The sequence below is a fragment of the Stenella coeruleoalba genome (assembly GCF_951394435.1).
Source record: "Stenella coeruleoalba genome assembly, chromosome: 19".
NCBI lineage: Eukaryota > Metazoa > Chordata > Mammalia > Artiodactyla > Delphinidae > Stenella > Stenella coeruleoalba.
The window spans coordinates 20,080,088-20,100,084 of NC_137165.1; the positions used below are offsets into that span (position 1 = coordinate 20,080,088).

The window sequence follows — 19,997 nt, forward strand, 5'->3', positions numbered from 1 at the left end:
AAATAAATAAATTAATTAATTAAAAAAAAAAAAAACTTTCATGGCCGAGCAGAATCTTCAGAGGTGGCTTTGGGGGGACACTGAGTCCATCATCTCCCCAGATTGCCAGCATTCTGATTAACGGCAACTTACCTTTCTAGCAACACTCGTGAGTTTGGTTTTGTAAGCAGCCGAGCAGCGGGAACCCTGGGCTCTAACGCCAGATCTAATCCTGACTTTCTGCGTGTCCTCAGGCCTGTGGGTGTCCCTCTCCAGCCCTCAGTCACCTCATCTATGCAATGGGGCTAGCATCGTCTTACAAGCAGATGAGGCCCAAGATCCCTTCCAGCTAGGGCAGCTTTTGGATATCATCAGCCTCTGAACCCTCTGGGCAGCGCAGAGTGGGCGGGGGTGATGGGGAACATCCTGCATCCAAATGGGGACCCAGCCCCACAGAGAATCTACATCACAACCCAGAGTCGACGCTTATCCCCCAGGACAAAGGCAGTCAGCTGAGAGATGTAAGTCATTTATTGGCTTCTATGATGAGAAGTCAGTTCTCCTGGCACCTGGTCCAACATGTTTCCTTTTCTCCGGCCCCTGACCCCAGCCCCTCAATGTCAATCAGCTTTGCACCCTGAAATCCCTGTGGGGTCCAAGAGGCACAGGGAGGCAGAAGTTGAAGATTCTAGAATTTAACTATATAAAGTGTGACAACATATCTTAACAGGACCCAGCAGACCCTCTGGCGTGACCCGGCGAAGTTGGGGCAGAAGGACTGGTGTAGGGTTGGGCGTTGAGGGGACAGGTAAAGCCACACGGTGTCCAGAGTCCAGGATGGAAAGGAATCAGCTCATATTTCCTTTCACTGGCAGGGGTTTATCCTTTTTAAATAAGCCCGAACCCATGATTTTGTCTGTGAGACACAGGCCTCTCGGCCTCCGTTCAGCTTCAATCTGTAGGCAGAGAACAAAGGAAGGGCTAAGTCACCTGAGCCACCCCCTGGGTGCCACACACAAGTCCCATCACCCCCTCATTGCTCCTGGGTGCCCCTAAGCTTTTCTCCCGGGGCCTATAAAATGAAGTCGTTGCGTAAGACCTACAGTTTGTACGCTGGGAGGAACACCCAAACTTCAGGGGCAAGGGATGGGGGGCTTTAAAAATCTCATTTTGTGGACCCCTTTTGCGGATTCATTGTATCAGGGTAGAGCGAAGGCTGCTGACATTCTGAGGATCTGCTAACATGGAAAATTCCCCTCCTAGAACATCTCTGAGGGCCCACCTGCTCCATCTTTTCATGTGTCTGTGTCCATCCAGGACCCCTAGTCATTGCCTTGGATGTGTGTGTGTGTGTGTGTGTGCGTGTGCGTGCGCGTGCGCGTGCGCGCGCGCGCGTGCGTTTCTTCTCTGATCTACCCACTCCCAAACTTGGCTATTGTCCAAAACCGTAGGTCAATTCTGCCTTTAATTATCTGCAAGACCTTAGACAAATCTCTCCAATTCCCTGAACCTCAGTTTTCACGATAATGAAAATGTGTGGACCAAGAGAGTTAGATGAGATAGTAATATACATGAAAGTGCCTTATAGACACTGAGTGGCAAGTGTAAGCTACCTCCCTGGAGCTTCATAACGACCCTGTGATGCAGCTATCGTGTTTACGCCACTTCACAGGTCAGGAGTGCAGAGGGGCTACCCAGATAAGGAAGTTCAGAAGACTTACCTGTCCAGAGTCACTCAAGACTATAGGTTGGCAAATCCAGAAGCAGGAACTATCTGAGAGCCCCTCACTCTTACCATCACCCAGTAGTACCTGGAGCTTTTAAGCTCTGGGCATAAAATATTAAGATATAACTCTTGGCGCCTTGCAGCTCCAAGAAACTCATGTCACTGCAGGAACACAGGTGTTCGTCCTAGCGCCCACTCTCAGCTCTGTGCCCAGGTTTTGGCCTCCTCACTAGTTTGGTTAAAAAACCTTAATCCGGTGGAACATCGCCATCTAGCGTCTGCTATTCTAATTCCAGGGTGGCCGCTTTCTGTCCTCTGGAGAAGGGAGTCAAAGATGGAAGAGGATACAACCACTCACATTAGATGGTTTTTGTAGGAGCAGGTGGAGCTGGTGTTCTTGTAACACTGGATTCTCTGCAGGGACATCTTTCTCTCCACCAGTGTGAAACAACACTTGGAGGATGACACATGCACTAGAAGAGAAGCGCAAAAATGGTTTGCATCCATTTCTCAAGCTGGACTGAGTTCCTCTCATCCAGGATGGGGAAAAAAGCAAAAACAAAAAACCCTTCCAGAACAGGCTCAGGCTTTGGGATCACATCCAAAGGGCACTAGTGTCTCATCAGCCACCCAGTTCTGTATTTAGGCAGTCAGGACACTGGGGTTCAGATCCCAGCTCCCCACAAAACAGCTGTGTGGCTTTGGTCAAGATGAGCCCTCCCTCCCCTGGGCCCCAGACTTCCCAGCTGAAAAGCAAGACTCTTTAGACTGATTTCGAAAGGCTATTCTAGTTCTGACATCCCACCACTAGGGTATGGTTCTGCCCTTACATTTGGGTTCAAGGGCCCCGAGACCCTGTGAGTCTGATTCAACAGCAGTCCACTGTTTGGGGCAGGATTAGGGACCGTTTTAGGAGCTCAGACTGATGAAATGACCAGGCAAGAGCTTCCAGGAACTGATCAGCTCCCACGCAATCCCAACCTCACCCTCCACCCTGGTCCTCTCAGCTCTGACCCACAACTCCCACTCTGCCGGTTTGTAACCCCCCCTACACACACCCCACCTTCAAAAGACTTGCATTTCAATCCTGGCTCCTTCCTCCTAGTTTGACCGTTTGCAAAGCCCTTTCCATATGTCTGCTGTTAGGTCAGTATTCTCTCATCAGCCTTAGAGGGTAGGCATGATCAAACCTATCTTACTGATAGCGAAACCAGAGTTTGGGAGGTATAGTAACTTGCCCAAGGTTAGCCAACTGTTAAAGCCCCAGATCCTGACCTCAGACTCTGCCCGTTATCTGTTACACAGTGGAGGCGAGACCCCAGTCAGTCCCTCCTCTGGACCTCAGGCCTCCAGCTTGGCCTCAATGACCTCACAGCTGCCTTCCATCAGTCCGCAGGGTCTGGACGAGGCTGGCCTCCTTTGGCTGAAGCCAGCTGCTCAGCGGTCTGTGTTGGCCCCAGGCTTATGGCTCTCCTGCTGTCCCCCTGCCCCCGAGCAAGTCCTCCCTTCCTCCTCTTCAGGGAGAATTCTTTCTGGAGGAGTGGAGATGAAGGGGTGAGCCTGCCCCCAGCCCCAGAGCACCTGCCTGCGTCTCCGCCCTCCCCAAGGAGGAGCAAAGTGACTCCAGCCAAACTCACTGCTCTTGGCATCCACATCCTGTAGCCACGCCCCGGCCAGCAGCAGGCACACCAGAGCGGCGGTGATGACCTTCATCTCGGGACGTCCAGCTCAGGCCTCCCTGGAAGGAGTCCCTCAAGGAGTCTGGTGGAGTGAAGAGCTGTCCTCTGGCCCATCCTGCAGTACCCAGAGCTTTTATTAGAAGACATGGGTGGGGTTTTCCAAGCCCCAGTGCAGAGGTGGGGAAGTCACAGGAAGAAGAGGTGGTTACTCACGTCCAGTGACCACATGGAAAACTCCTTTCCTTACCTCCCCTGGGTGGTGTGAGAGGTGTAGGGAAACTTCCCTAAGTGCAGGAACAGATACGGATCTTGAGAGGCTGAGTAGAAGCTGTCCCAGCTGAATGGGACGTGGAAAAAGGTGAATGAGAGGAAGTGGCCTGTCTGTGGCTCCTCTGATGTCACGTCTTTCCATCCAGGGATGGAGCTACTGTCCCAGGAACATGGTAGAGCAGAAGAGCTCTGCACCAGCACTGAGACACACATGGGTTTGAATCCCAGTTCTGCAAATCAGCGGATACATAAACTCGGCCGAGTCACATCTCCTGTGCAAGATGGAAAGAGTAACTCGTATCTCACAGGTGACCGAGGAGCATTCAATAAGATCCATTCTGTCAAGGGCCTGGCCCAGATAGTTGCAATTTCTATTTTTTCAATCACTCAACACTTTTCAATCACTTGCCCTGTTCTTGGTCCTTGGTTAGCCCCAGGGAAGACAGCTACCGATGACATGCAAGCCATTGCATCACAGCTAAGTAAGGAAAAGCCAGTTGGTGTAAGGACAGCAGTGGATGTGCCATGTGGAGGGCGCAGGGCAGGCTGGGAGCTGCCCACAGGGGAGAGGCCTCCCAGGGGAATGTTCTTCAAGCAGAGTCTCCCGCAGGAAGGCTGAAGTGGAAGGCGGCCTCTCCACAGAGGAAGGAGCTTGTGTAAGGACAGCGAAGCGTGGAGGACAGTGCCCGGAATGAGGAAATGGCTGAAGAGATGTGTGACTGTCCAGCGACCAAGTGGCCAGGTCAGGAAGACATGGTGTGCAGTGCGTGGAGTAAGTAACACTAGCAGGTGCTCAAGAAAAAGTAGCTGGGCCATATCCGTGTGTTAAAATCACAAGGCCAACGTGATAGCTTCCCATGGTCAACGGGATGAAGTGCAAGCTGCTGACCTGGCCATTCGTGGTCCATGTGATGTCTCCATGGATTCCCGCATGTTGCAATATTTGCAAGTCTCTGAACAGGTCACATGCTTTCTTATCTCCGGGATTTGCTGCCACCGTAACCTCCACCTGCAGGGCCCTCCTCCTTGTCTCCCTCTGTGAATTCCATCCATTGCAAATGTCGTTGTCTCTGTAAAGGCCCTTCTGCTGTCCCCACAGATAGGCCTTCAGCCTCCTTTGAAGCCCCTCTGTGCCTGGATCTCCCACATGAAGGTCTTACATCCTTACAACCCCTCCAATCCGTGTATTCTCCATCCTAACACCTGCGTGGGAGTCCTGGCGTGTCGGAGTTGAAAGCTCCCTTGGAGACCATCTGCAGCAGTGGCTCTGAAAGTGTCCTGGGAGAGCAAAAAATGCAAAAATACCTTCGCCCCGTTTCTGAAGCAACATCAAGACACATGTGCCTATACGTGTTGAGGGGCAGGGGAGGAAAACTCCAGGTAATTCAGGCACCAGCAGATAAGAATCTAGTACGGTCTCTTTCTATTACAGATGGGGAACAAACGAGCCTCAGAAAGCAGAAACTGACTTTGCCAAGGTCATACCGAGACTTCGTTGCACAGATGGAACAGTGGATGCCAAAGCATCTGGTCATCTGACCACCACGTGCGGCCACCTCTGGGAACACACTGTCAGTAAGGACCACACACTTTCAGTAAGGACCTGCTCCATCAATTCCTTCACCTGGCCAGCTGCTTCCTGCCGCCCAAAAAGTACTTAAAGCAGTTGAAATCACTAAGACACTGTTGTCACTCTCCTATTTTCTTTGTCCTTGCAGACTGATACTTTTTATTCCTTGGTTGTTGTTTTAGTGGGGTCTCAAAGAGGAAGGAGATTAAAGGGATGTGGCTAGTTGGTCAAATGTCACCTTAGATCCTTTAGACTTACTTGGGACACAGAGAGGGGCCAGGTCGCCACCCAGGAAATACTTTGCTCTCTCCTCCTCCCGGGGATGCTGCTCGGCCCACTCGAGACCAGGACAGGGCTGCCCCTCCAGCTGCTCACTTCCCATGCTCCCCCTCACTGCGGCTACCATGAGCCCAGGACAGGAAAAGAGGCGACAGAAAGACTTAGTCATGCCTCCCCCTTCCCAGCTCCCGCAGCCCCAGAAGGAACTGGCCAGAGGCTCCAATTGCATGGAAACCTAGCGTCCCACAGGGTCCCGCCCCCAGCCCCACTCCATCTCTTCTTCTCTAAGCCTGGCGCAAAGCACGGGCCAAGTAATAACTCAATAAAATCTCCATGGCCTTGAATGTGATGGATCAGAACTGCATAGTTGAGAGAAAGGTAAGAAAAGCTCCCAGCATCGACACTGAACCAGTTTCTCATGTGAACTACCCTTTTCTTAGTTAGAAGTTTGAAAACCAGTATGTGCCTGTAGAGAGGTTTTCTTTCTTTTTTAATTTTTTTTACATCTTTATTGGAGTATAATTGCTTTACAATGGTGTGTTAGTTTCTGCTTTATAACAAAGTGAATCAGTTATACATGTACATATGTTCCCATATCTCTTCCCTCTTGCGTCTCCCTCCCTCCCACCCTCCCTATCCCACCCCTCAAGAGGTTTTCTTATTAGTCACCTTTTGTGAAGTAGGGACCAATTTACTGCGGATGGGTAGAGGTCAGACAGAGCTCAACTGGTGCGGGTTCATCTTAAGATCATCTCCTCCTGGAGTGGCCCCAGATTCTTGCCTCAGCCCTGCTGGCCTGGGGGTCCTGGAGCCTGGTCCTGCCTGCTTCCCCTCCAGTTACATCTCAGCCTGATTCTTCAGACCAGGACACAGAAACCCATGCGGGTGGAGGGAGGAGTCATTTTCCTGGCATCGCACAGCTGCAGCAATACTGGCCTCGCTTTGTCCATCTCTGGGGCCAAGTTTTCTTAGTTCCCTCACTTAGGGAGGAAGCGTGTTTGCCCTCAGAGGTAACTGGGTCAGATTTCAGCCCCACTACTTTTTAGCTGTGTGACCTTAGGCAAGTAACTTAACACTTCTGAACTTTAGTTCCTTCGTTGTAAAATCCACTACCGACTGGATCTGGTAAAACTCTCCCCAATGTTTTCAATATAAACTCCTCAAACCACAGCCTAACTTTGGGCTATTTGAAGGATTAAATGAGATGTCTCACCTTATCTTGGAACAAGGGAAGAGGAAGGGAAGGGAGGGAGAAAATGAAAGAGGGCAGGAAGGAGGGAGAGGAAAAGAAAGTTGGATCATTCAAAATCATTGTGGAGCACCTAAAATATGACAGGTCCTGAGGACACAGCAGACACAAGACAGACACTGGTCCTGCCCCTGTGGGGCTTACAGCTCGCCGCAGGAGGCAGGTACTGGGAACTGTGTTTAGTGCTCGAGAAGAGATCTCGTGTCCTATGAGCTGCAGAGTATACGGAAGCGCTTACCATGAGGCCTGGCACATAGTAGGTGCTCAATAAAACTGCACCCCTCCCCCCTCTACCCATTAATCCTGGACCATCTGAGGCTTCATCACAGGAACCAGGCAGTGCTGCCACCTCCCTAGCCGGGACCCCCTTCCTGGTCTCTTTCCTCTTTAATCCTGTGCTGCCCAACGCCCAGGCCAGGCTTTCTGTTGTCACCCACAGAAGCACAGTGTTCTCTTCCATCCCCACCTCCGCACCCGTCCCCAGCTGCCTCCTATAAGTGCAAGTCCAGCCACAGTGCCTCCAGCACCCAAACATCTTTGAATTAAAAACCGTTTCTTTTTGAGCTATTTGTAATGAGGTGGATAGACCTAGAGTCTGTCATACACAGTGAAGTAAGTCAGAAAGAAAAAGACAAATACCGTATGCTAACACATATATATGGAATTTAAGAAAAAAATGTCATGAAGAACCTAGGGGTAAAGCAGGAATAAAGACGCAGACCTCTTAGAGAACGGACTTGAGGTTATGGGGAGGGGGAAGGGTGAGCTGTGACAGGGCGAGAGAGAGTCATGGGCATATACACACCAACAAACGCAGTAAGGTAGATAGCTAGTGGGAAGCAGCCGCATGGCACAGGGATATTGGCTCGGTGCTTTGTGACAGCCTGGAGGGGTGGGATGGGGAGGGTGGGAGGGAGGGAGACGCAACAGGGAAGACATATGGGAACATATGTTTATGTATGACTGATTCACTTTGTTATAAAGCAGAAACTAACACACCATTGTAAAGCAATTATACCCCAATAAAGATGTTAAAAAAAAAAAAAAAAAACCGTTTCTTTTGTTTTCCAGTGACTCTTACCCTCCGCCTGGGTTCCCTTGTACACTGTCTTCCAACATTCGGCACCTTTTGCTCTTTTCAGGAGGCCTCTGTGATCCAGCTCTCAGCAACAAAGTGAACGAGGCATCAAGCATCTCTTGTAGCAACAGCAGACCCTGGGGGTGCCCAAAGAATGTCACAGCAGTGACAGTCACCAGTGTTTCAATTCCCGTCCACAGCCGTGGAGCTCCAGAGTGACAACTCAGCCTGCTGTTCGGAGGTGAAGTACAAATGTCTCGGCTCGGCTCACGTAGTCCCGCACACCGTGGCCCACAGAGCTCTTGCCGCGCGGCACTGTTACTGCTCTGCGCACCTGTGCTGGGGCGTCACTGCCCCTTCTGCCTGGGACGCCTGCTCCAGCTTTATCTGGAAGACCTCCTGCAGGCTGCCCCATCTGAGCTCCCAGCATGAAGCAGGCTCACGCCCCATAGCAGCAAAGTCAATCTTGTGACTGCCTGGTGGTCCACACCCCTCCCTCACCTGGAAGCTCCCGGGGAGCAGCAGTCCCTGTCGTGGTCCTCACTTCATGCCCCAGCGCCCCACCCAGGGTGGGTGCGTAGTGACTGTTGCTAAAGCAGGCGGAAGGAGAGGGCTTCACATCATTCTCGTCATCCCCCAGCCGCAGATGAGAAACAGAGGCCCTGGAGGTGACAGGAGTCATACAAGTAGCAAGTGACAGAATTAGGATGAGAAGCTCTGGCCCAAACCCTGGGCTTGTTTATACCCCCCTGGACCCTCTAGCATGGATGGACCATTTTCCGACTGTGCTGATGGGCACCATTCCACACACAGGATGCTGGTGACAGGTCTCAGTTCCTGATGTGGTCATTCATTCATTCCTTCACTCATTCATTCAGGAAACATCTTCTGAGGGCCCACTTTGTGCATGGGCAGTCAGGTGAGAGAGGAGAGCTGACCACAGAGTCAGGGCCTCCAGAGGGAAACAGATACGCAAACCAGTAAGCGGGCACAGATGGTCAAGGCTGCTATAATATGCAGACTAGACTCTGCACACGCCCCCACTAGGGGAGCGGAGAGCTCACTGGGCTACAATGTGGAATACTGGCTGGGCCTGGAAGGATGAAGGTGGAATTTCCCCTGGGCAGGGGCCTGGATGGTACATTGTGTGTGGTTATAAGGGTGGGCTCTGCCTGGCCCCCAGGCCCAGCTCCTCTGTACACCACTGGCGGGACTTCTTTCCCTTTCTTAACCTCCCAGCCTCATCTCCAAACAGGGATAATAATGATACCCGCTCATAGGCTTGTGTGAAAACGAAACGTGCTGTATCTCTTAAGGAGAATCAAACAATTGTTTGATGGCATGCTAATAGCTGGTGTGGAGGCTGATGTCTTCAGGGCATGCGGGGGTGAGGAAGGCCTGCAGAGAGGGGCTGGAAATGGAGTCAGGAGGACCTGGGCTGGGTTTCACAAGATCCTGTTTCTGGGCTCAGACCTTGGGACCTAAGCTTGCTGTTAGTGGAGGGAAGGCCAATCTTTTGCTTGCGACAGGGGTGTGGCCAGATGTGTGGTTTGTGCTGAGGGCTTGTGCTAGGGGCTGCAGGACACAGTGACTGGAAGCAGGCAGTCAGACTGGGAAGTTTGAAGGAATCCAGGAGAGGTGACAGAGGTGGGGTTCTGTAGAAAGAGGGTGAAAAATTAGGATTTCTGAGCTCTGCCGCTCATTTTCTGTGGGACCTTGAGCAGGTTACTTCCTGCCTCTGGGCATCAGTTCTCCCACCTAAAACGTGGGCAAGCTGGCCTAAATCAGTGACTCTTTACCTGGAAATGGGATTCATATTAGGATCATTTGGGAAGCTTTTATCCAAAGACATGTGCTTGAACCTCACTGCGGACCTTTGTATTCTGAGTTCAAGGTAGTTGGAGTATCTCGAAAGGGCTCCCCAGATAATCCAATCCCACCACTTCCCTCTAGCCTGGATGGCTACTGAGACCTTCTCTGGTTTGGCATGAAATGATATTCTGGGTCCCTAAGGGCAGATAGAGCCCTGCCCACAATCTACACCCTAAACAGCCCCCTCGTCCATCCGAGGTGGATCTGGCCTTCCGGATCAGGCCTGTTGTACTGAGAGAGCCTGCTGGGGAGGGCTCCCTGCCCTTTCTGATGAGGATAGAGGGCAAAGAGCCTAATAAGGGCTGATCCAAGTCCCTGAGGCATTTAGATCCCACCCACCCTAGGAGCCAGGGTCATCTGAAACTTAAAAAGCTCCCAGGAAGCCAGAAACTCAAAGAAGCCCGATAGGCAACTCACAGGCTTAGATTCAGAATGTTCTGTAGCCTCAGTTTTGTGGTTCTTGAGCCATTCGGCCCTGGACCAAAAATAGCCACATTGCCAAGTCTCTGTGGGTGTATTCGGGGAGTCAGCGAGGGTCAGGTGTGTGCCACATCCCCCCAGCGCTCAGCAGGACACTCAGGACAATTGGGGTGGGCCATCTCACGTTACAGCTGAGGAGCCGGAAGCCCAGAAAGGAAAAGCGAGTTGTCACATGGGAACCCCGTGACAGAGCCCTGAAGATAACCCACCTTAACTCCCAGACAGGCTCCTTCTCTGTGGTTTTCTGGCTTTATGCTCAGGACCAGAGAGCTGGGCTGTGGTCAGAGAGAGAAGCTGGGCATGATCAGGGCCCCTGGGATGCTGGAAAGCCCTGCAGGGTTCCTGCAGCCCACCTGGAGGCCAGGGCACGATGCCAACTTTGCAGGGAATGGTAGAAGAAAAAAGCCCCAGCTTGTCCACCCAACAGAGCAAGGACACAGGGGCAGGAAGTGGCAACAGTTTGACCCCAAAATATACCCACCAACACCAACAAGGTCACCCATGATTCAGCAAACACGCCCACATGCTGCTAGGAAAGTCCCCTGAGGAGCCCTCTTCCCCTGAGGTAGTAGGTGGACGCCTGGGTCCCACCTCTGCTCACCACCAACTTCCCAGTTCATCTTGGGGCCACAGCTCTGGGAGCCCAGGGGAGCCTGAGCAGGGATGCTCTTCCTTCATTGCCCTTTAGGCCAGGCTCTCAGGCTCAGCTTAGAGCTGGCCACCCAAAGAGACACCTCCACTGCCAGGTCTGGCTTCATGGGCTCTGGAGTGAGCTGAACTGGTCACAGAGAGTGCATTTAGCTCAGAACTGGAGCCGGGCCTGGGATGTGCTAGCCAGCACAGCTTGGACATCCGGGTTCCCTGGCCTTCACCTCTATCCTCTAGTGTAATAGGAAAAGCACTGAACTTGGGATCCAGACCCTGTATTTTAATCCAGGTCACCGCTTACCAGCACCATCAATTCTGATCATCTTCCTGAACCTCTGGGTCATTATCCCTAAAACTGGGATCCCAGTGCCTCTATACTAGGACCATTGTGAGGACTAAATATGGAAATGTGTCAGAAGGCTTACAGCACAAAGCCCTGCTCATTATCGTGGTTTCCAGGACTGTTCTGTGTTTCCTCCCTCCCTGCTCGGTTTGTCTGACGCATCTTTACAGCTGCTCTTTAAGAGCTGACTGCAAATTGGCCAGGTTCTTTCTCAACTCCCGCTGGCTGGCCCAGCTTTCCCAAGGGTGGGTGAGTTTCAGGAGCCAGGTTCACGCGGGGAGCATCTGAAGTCAGGGCTGCTGCCTGCCAGACCTAGCTGAAGTCTGCAGTCCATGTGTTCCACCAAGCCTGCGGCCCTGACCAGGAGGTTCACATAATTTGCAGGGTCCAGTGCAAAATAAAATGAGGGGTCTTGTTTAAAAACTAAAAATTTCAAGCATGCAACAGCAGAGTCTGCACAAGTCATATGCCATGAAGGCTGCCCTGCCCCTCTCAGCCCTCCTGCCATGTTTCTGCTTCATGTTGGACAGGCATCCATTGGTTTTCTCCTTGAAATATCCCACTTTGGGTCTCCTGTGCCCTGGTTTGGAAAATGATTTTCCAAAATCCCACCATTATGGTTTTATCGTTCCAAAGTCCTTGACATAAAGACATTTCCCAAACAAATCAGAAGGATGCATTTTACTTCCCACAAGCATTGCTGCTTTAAGTGACACATCAACCTCCAAGCCACTCCCACCCACAGCTCCCCAGCTGCAGAGTCAAAGAAAGACCAGACCTATCTAAAATGTCAGAGAAGGGATTGCAGAGAGGGGCAGGAGTGAAAAATAGACAGTGTTGCCTCTGCTGATGTGGGAGCCATCTTGCCTCCTGTTTCTAGCTGGAACCAATTTCAACCAAATATTTCTCCTACCACCTGGATATGATGTGATTCAGTAGGATGGGACATATTGGGCACCCAGCGTATGTTAGTTTAAAGGAATCTGTCACCAACCTTTTCTGCCACCTCCTCCATCCACCTTCAAGAGATAGGTCCTTTACATCCAGGTGTGGTAAAGCAGGTAGATGGCACTGAGCATCCTCCACCCTCTTGCCCGGTCCCCCCTTGCCCACAATCACATCATGAAAAGGGAGAGGAAATGGGTAGCCGGCCTTTCTCCCAGCTCTGCCATTCTTGATCTGTCTATACACGTGTCCTCATTTATGACTTACATTTTCTGCTCTTTCTCCTGCTTAGCTGACCGGAGATTGTGAACCTCATAGGAGACAATGGCGGGATGCAGTGGGTATTTGGCAAAGCACATGGTTATCGACCTCACCGTCCCTCTACCTCTGCTGCCTCTCACTTGCGTCCCTTCCCAGCCAAACAGCTGGAAGAGTTGGCGCCACTCTCCCCCGTTCCTCCCAACCCATGTGTTCAATATACTGCAAACTGGCCTCTGTCTCTACCACGTCACCAAAACTGCAATGGCTGAAGTCAACGGTGACCTCCTTGTTGCTAAATCCATGGCACCCTTGGCTGTCATCTTGCCTGACATCTCGGCACCCTTGACCCTGTTGACCCTTCCTTCTGGAAACATCCTCTTGCCATGGCTTCTATGACAGGTGGCCCTCATAGTCTTCCTCCAACCACTCTGCTGTTACTTCTGAGACTTGGTTAGAGGTTCCTGGTCCCCTGTTCATCCCTTAATCTTGAGGTTCCCCTGGCCCTCCGTGGAATAACAGCGGTTATTAGCTAACGTTACGTTGTGCACTTCATGTGTGTCAAGCTACTCTAAGCACTTCATGTGTGTTCAGCTGTCTAGTCTTCCTCATGGTCCTGGAAGTAGTTATTATTATTAACACCCATTGTACAGATGAGGAAACCAAGGCACAGAGAAGTTGTCCAAGATTACTCAGCTAGTCGCTGGGAAGGTGGGATTACAATGCAGACAGTCTGGCTTCAATCCTGAAACAGTACTCTGCACCACCTCTTGGTAGAGACTCACCCCTGGGTGCTGCCCAACATCTTAGCTTGTCCTGCAATCTACCACCTAATCTGGCCACAACCTACACCACCTGTAACCCCATATATACACTCTGTGCCCCTAGACTGGATTCCACACCCTTCTGCCAGACACATCCTGGTCTTTGCACATGCTCCTTTCTTTAAGGGGAATAAACTTCAACTGTTTTTTCATGTGGTAAGTTCCACTCTTGTTCAAAATCACCTCCTCTGTGAATCCTTCTCTTGTTTCTCCCAATCCTCCGTCTTCCCTGGATCCCAGGCACTGTGCTTTTCCCTCTGTGCTTGCACGGACTGCCTTATAATGTAATTTGTCTGTTCCTGAGATTGCCTTCCTGTCCAGACTCTGAGTCTAGACCTGGTTTAACACAGGCATATGATCCTGCTGAAGAATGTGTAGGTAAACTAATGAGCTGGCCCATGTCTCAGTGGAACCTGATGCTACCGAACCAAACTTGGGTCCATTCATCCAAATGCAGTAAAGCCAAGCTATTGATGCTGGGTTGTGGTGAAGGACAGTGCAGCATTTATTGCAAGGCCAAGCAAAGAGTATGGGTGGCTAATGCTCAAAAGGCCTGAAGTCTCCACTGGCTTTTGGGGAAAGGTTTTCAAAGACAGGGGGAGAGAGTTGTGAAGTGCTTGATCAGCTCGTAGACATCCTTCTGACTGATAGTGGTGATGCATTCTGGAGTCAACATCATCAACCTTCTGGTTCCAACTGGTCTGGGGGCTACATGTACATGGTCATCATGCAGTTAACTCCTTCCATCTGGTGGGGGTTTTAGTATCTGTGAAACAGCTCAGGAATGTGTGTCAGGTACTGTCATTTATGTTCTTCAGGGAAGAACTAAAGATTCTATGACTCTACTGTATGGCTGATCTATTGTTTAAATTATTACCTGTTCTCCTGACCCAACTGCAGTCTTTTGTTATACATGTTCACATTCTTCCAATCATTAACTCTTGAGCCACCCTTTTGTGACCAGCAGAGGCCTGGGAGACGAAAGCTTTTCCACAAACAAGAGGCAGGCCAGGACATGGGGAGGGCTGTCCCAGGAAGGCCCCATCAGGTCCTGCTTCATTATCCTGAGACTTTAACCTCATCTACCCTGTGTTTTTACCTAAAATCTAAGCCTTCACATTCAGATCCACACACGCGCGCGCTCTCTCTCTCTCTCTCTCTCTCTCTCTCTCTCTCTCTCTCTCTCTCTCTCTCTCTCACACACACACACACACACACACACACACACACACACACACACACACACACACACACACACACACACACACACACACACACACGGGCTAAGAAGTTCCCTTAGGCAGTCCCAGCCCCCTCAGGCCATTTTCCTAACTGTACAACCTTCCAGGAGTCTGAAAATCCTGCCTTTCCACAATGTCTCATCCCAACTCTGAGACTGAGTTTTGCATTCTTCCATAATGTTCAGGCCGTTTCATGGGGCCTAGCAGCTACAACTTGACTACTGAGTCATGTCCCATGTCCCACATAGACAGGACTGTCTCCAACAATAGTTACAAAAATAGTCCCTTATGTGTTCACAACTATTTGTGGCTTCTTTGGTCCCTTACACCCATGTGTTCATTTAAGCTTCACAACAAGGTATGGAATAGTTACTATAAATCTATATATTTGACAAATGAGGAAATCAAGGTGCACAGAAATTAACACTACACACACACACACACACACACACACACACACACACACACACACATGCCTCCACCCAAATGCCCCAGGAAAGGGTTGGGCCCTATGGGTCCAAAGACTGCTTGTCCCATGCTGAAGCAGGTTTATGCCAGGTGAGCATGAGATGGGCCAAGGCCACATAAGAAATGAGTTTTCTCCAAGACTGTGTATGGAATTTCTTTCTGGCCTCCACATCTCTACTTCCCCAGGGCAAGCCTCTGCCAACATCCCACCTGTGTAAATAAGCAAGCAGGTAAGTGTAGTCCAGTTGCACTTATTCAGGTACATCAGTGGAAAGGCGAGCTGAATTTAAGACTGTTATTAAATAAATGTGGTTCTCTTACTTCCAACCATATATAAATCCTTCTAACAGTATTATCGCGTTGAAGGTACTTCGAAGATACACGTTAATGGAGAGTTTATCAGGATTTGTAATTAGCACAACAACTGAGAGCACTTTAAAGTAGTTGGAAACAGGGTAACTCACTAAAGAGAATCAACCACTCAAAAACACAATTGCAGTATCCATTTACATGCCAGCAATTTGTCTGCCAATTAGAAATGCATATATTCAAACAGCTACTGTAAATCTTACTCTTGATGCAGTATTTGACATCCCTCCCGGCAAAAAATACTCATTAACTAAGTCAACAGATATTTAAAGGGTGCCTACTATGTGCCAATCACTCTCCCATGTGCTGGGAACCAAGATACACAAGGCACTTGCCTTGTAGAGCTAACCCCCTGGGAGAGACATAATTTTTCAGTTAATTATATAAACAAGATAATTTCTAATAGGATAAGTCAATGAAGACATATAACAATGGGATATGACCAGAAGGGAAATTAAAGAGTTGGCATTTGAGCTGAGACCTGGAGGGGTAGAATATTCTAGGCAGAGAGAATGGTGAGTGCAAAGGCCTAATGTGGTATCTTAACACTACCCTCTGAATAAGACCCAAGACAAAGATTTAAAGAAAGTAATCTATTTGGGAGGTGCAGGAAAGATGAGTAAGGGAACAGGAGAGCAAAACAAGGACTTGATAAAGAACTGTTATCAGGCCAGCTCCTTTGTGAGTCGTGGGGCCGGCTCCCCAGGGACACTTTGGGAAACAGTACAGAGCACACAGCTGAGACACAGCTGAGTTATCTCACCTAGGAGCAAGGGAGTTGGGGTATTTATACTCTACTTCCTGTCTCTCACTGGTGAGGCCTGCTCCCCGGCACTTCTGTCCTGTCCTGCTCATGGACAGAGTGATCTTCCATGGCTGAAGGCAGCTTATGTGCACTGAGACGGAAGGCCTAGCTAAGGCATGTGAGCTGGCTACTGGCAGCATCTCTTACATGCAGAGACCAGCCTGGAATATTCCAGAAAGAAAGTGAGAGTGGCGTATTAAACTTGGGGCGCAATGGTAGGAAATGAAGCCTGAGAGGAAGGCAGGGACCAGCTCAGGTGAAGCCTGGGAGGCCACTACGAGTCTGAATTTTATTCTAAGTGCTTTGGGAAGACAGCTGAGAAATTCAGAGATAAGAACTGACTTTTTTTTTTTTTTAAAAAAAAGATTCCTCTCTCAGTTGTACAGGAAACAGGTGTTTTGGAGAGTAAGAGAGAATGTAGGAGGATCAGTCAGGAGGCACTGGCTGAAGTCCAGGTGGGAGATGAGGCTGGCTTTGGCTCCTGGGGGTGGGGTGGGGTGGGCACTGTGCAAAGCAGATGGACCCAGGTGTGTCAGAGCGGAGCAGAACTGATGGATGGGTTAGATGTGGGGCAGAGTAAAAGAGGATGAAGCCTTGGCTTCAGCGTGTCAGTACTGAGGTAGGAGGATTACAAGAGGAGCAGGCTGGGTTGCATCGCTCAGGAATTGTGTAACTTGGGTCAGTCACTTCTCCAATCTGGTCCTCAGTTTTCTCATTTGGGAAATAAGGAAGTAGAACTAACTGACTTCTAAGGATGCTTTTAACTCTAATAGTCTATGACTTAAATAAAAACAATCATATATACATACACACACATTTATATAAATGTATAACTGAATCACTTTACTGTACACTTGAAACTAACACAACATTATAAATCAACTATACTTCAATTAAAAACAAAATAAAATATAAAAAAGCAATCAAGGGACTTCCCTGGTGGGCCAGTAGTTAAGAATTCGTCTTCCAGTGCAGGGAACGCAGGTTCAATCCCTGGACGGGGAACTAAGATCCCACTTGCCACGGGGCAACTAAGCCCATGTATCGCAACTACTGAGCCCACGCATTCTGGAGCCCATGCAAAACAACTAGAGAGAAGCCCGTGAACTGCAATGAAGAGCCCATACGCCACAACAAAAGATCCCTCATGCCACAATGAAGATCCCGCATGCCGCAACTAAGACTTGACACAGCCAAAGAAATTAAATAAATAAATGTTTAAAAAAGCAATCAAAACAATCCCTCTTTTTTAAAGTTCTAGCTCTTCTTGATAATGCCACAAACCCATGTGAACCACCACTCCAAACAAAAGCTAGAACCTTGACAATAACCTGCTTCTAATCATATTTTCCCTCTATATTATTTTTCCTGACTCCTTCAACTCAAGGTAACCAACAACCCAAATTCCCTTGCTTATCTTAATCTCTGTGTGTTTCTAAAAGTATATATATTTTTACTTTATAAAGAGTATCATAGTGTTTATAATTGTAGGCACTTACTTTTTGGCCAGTAGTATTCTATTAATATATATCCATATTACAGACTGTGCCAATGCAGTTCATTTTAACTGCTGTATAATATTCCATTGGTTAAGTATGCTCCTATTTATTCATCCACTCTCTCTTGATGGGCATTTGAGGTTTTTCCCAGATTTTCGCCATTGTAAACAGTGCAGCTATGAACATTTTTGTACGAGCAAGACTTCTACTATGTCTATATGAAAAAGTGCAATTGCTGGTTTAGGATAGTCACTGTTTTGAGTAAACTTTCAATCATTTTCTAAAGTAGCTGCCTGAAGATACCAACCATGTGTAAGAGATCATGTAGATCCATGTTCTCTCCAACACTTGATATCATCAGAGTTTCCCGTTTTTGCTAGTCAAATTACTTTGAATTGCGATCTCTTTCTTGTCTGGATTTGCATTGCCCTGAACAGTAATGAGGTTAAACATTTCTTCACTTGTCCATCACATCAATCATTAAGTGTGCCCTCTTCTGTGAAATATCTGTTCCTGTTTTTCATCATTTTTCTTCTGGGTGTCTGTGTTTTTCTTATCAATATCATCAGTCTGCTTCCTGCCTGTAAAGTCTGGGGCTCGAGACCGTTTTATGTCCTAAAGCGTCAGTCTTATTCAATCCAGACCAGCAGCGCTTTCGGTGATGGAACTCTCAAAAACTTTTTGTGAAAGGTCAGTAGCCAATTCAAGTGTCAGTGGCCACAACATGCGCTTTGAGACATGCCTCTCCGTCCTTCTCTAGATATAACTCCAAGTATTTGGACGCTATCAGGATTAATGAGATTCAGTTTCTTTTCTAAGAAGTGACGTTGTCCAACTGGCAGGATTCCCTGGGACTATCTAAATCTCCTCAGAGGTCTTAACAAAGGGAGTAACAGTCATGTTCTTGATTTGGTCTTGACCCCAGGTCATGCCTTTGTTTTGATATTGCCCCTAAAGCTAGTTTCTATTTTGAGAATATTTTGCAGGCTGCAGAGGCTGACATAACAGATGATTGCACCTTTCCATCATTCAAACTCTACAATTTCTACACTTTCTATGTTCTCTTTCAATTCTGCTTGAAAATGAGCCAGTCTTATCTGCTGTCACCTCTTTCTTGTATCTGATGAAATGTACTTAGTAACAAGTAACTCACACCAACAACATTCTGTCCCAAAACTTCTTCTCCCAAAGCCATAAATTCGGTAAGTATATTTTCTGCCTTCCGAATGATCATGTGACAGTTTTTCCAAATGTTTAACTATTACATTACATAGCTTGCTGGTTTTCCAGCCCCCTATAGTAGTTACTTCCCTGCCTGCCACTCAGCCCCAAAGCCAAAACCACACATTTTATTCTTTGGGTAGCACAGCACCCCACTGCTAGGTACTAGTTTCCATATTGGTCAGCTTTCGCTACCATAACAACCCCCCCCACCTCATCCCCCAGATCGGTGGCTTATAACAAGAAACATTCCTTTTTGCTTTCAAGTCTGCAGGTCAGTTGCATCTCTGCTCCAACCTGTGGGTCAGGTCCTTGCCCCATATCTTCCCACTCCTGGGCTCAGGCTAAAGGAACAGCTCTTGTTTAGGATATGTCATTCTCCTGGCAGAGGATCCAGGAAAAAGAAACTTGCAATGCTTTTAAAGCTTCTGCTAAGCTATGACACATGTCCTATCTGCTCACATTCTGTTGGCTCAAGGAAGTTACATGGCCAAGCACAAAGCCAATGATGTAGGACAATATATTCTGAATCATTTTAAACAAGAATAGAGTCTCTCACAGATATCAAGGAGCTCTTGATACATTCTTATATAATCCTTTGTTAGGATGTGGATTGCCATATAGTCTACGATTTGTAGCTTATTTTCTTTTTTCTTTCTTTCTTTATTTGGCTGCGCCGGTCTTAGTTGCAGCATGTAGGATCTAGTTCCCTGACCAGGGATCGAACCCAGGCCCCCTGCACTGGGAGCGTGGAGTCTTAACCACTGAACCACCAGGGAAGTACCTGTAGCTTATTTTCAAGTTGTCTTTTTAAGAAAGAAAACTCTTAATTCTAATACAGAAAATGTATCATTCTTTTCTTTTAGAGTCAACATTTTCGTATCTTGTTTAAGAAATCTTTCCCTTCTCCAAAGTTCAAAAGATATTTCTATTAAGGTTTTCTATAAAAATTTTCAGGGGCATATTTTTTTTTAAGAAGATGTTGGGGGTAGGAGTTTATTAATTAATTAATTAATTTTGGCTGTGTTGGGTCTTCGTTTCTGTGTGAGGGCTTTCTCTAGTTGTGGCAAGCGGGGCCACTCTTCACCGCAGTGCGCGGGCCTCTCACTGTCGCGGCCTCTCTTGTTGCGGAGCACAGGCTCCAGACGCGCAGGCTCAGTGGTTGTGGCTCACGGGCCTAGTTGCTCCGCGGCA

At 48.6% G+C, this 19,997-nt stretch overlaps 1 protein-coding gene across 1 annotated transcript in view; it reads right to left on the reverse strand.

Annotated features, from left to right (window-relative positions):
- Positions 1-505: 505 nt before the first annotated feature.
- LOC307178192 (uncharacterized protein) overlaps positions 506-19,997 on the reverse strand; it is a 212,164-nt gene continuing 192,672 nt past the window's right edge. Inside the window, 4 exon segments of the mRNA XM_079906040.1 lie at positions 506-935; positions 2,064-2,178; positions 3,343-3,499; positions 8,332-8,492. Coding sequence (XP_079762166.1) covers positions 828-935; positions 2,064-2,178; positions 3,343-3,499; positions 8,332-8,492 — 541 coding nt within the window. The 3' untranslated portion in view covers positions 506-827.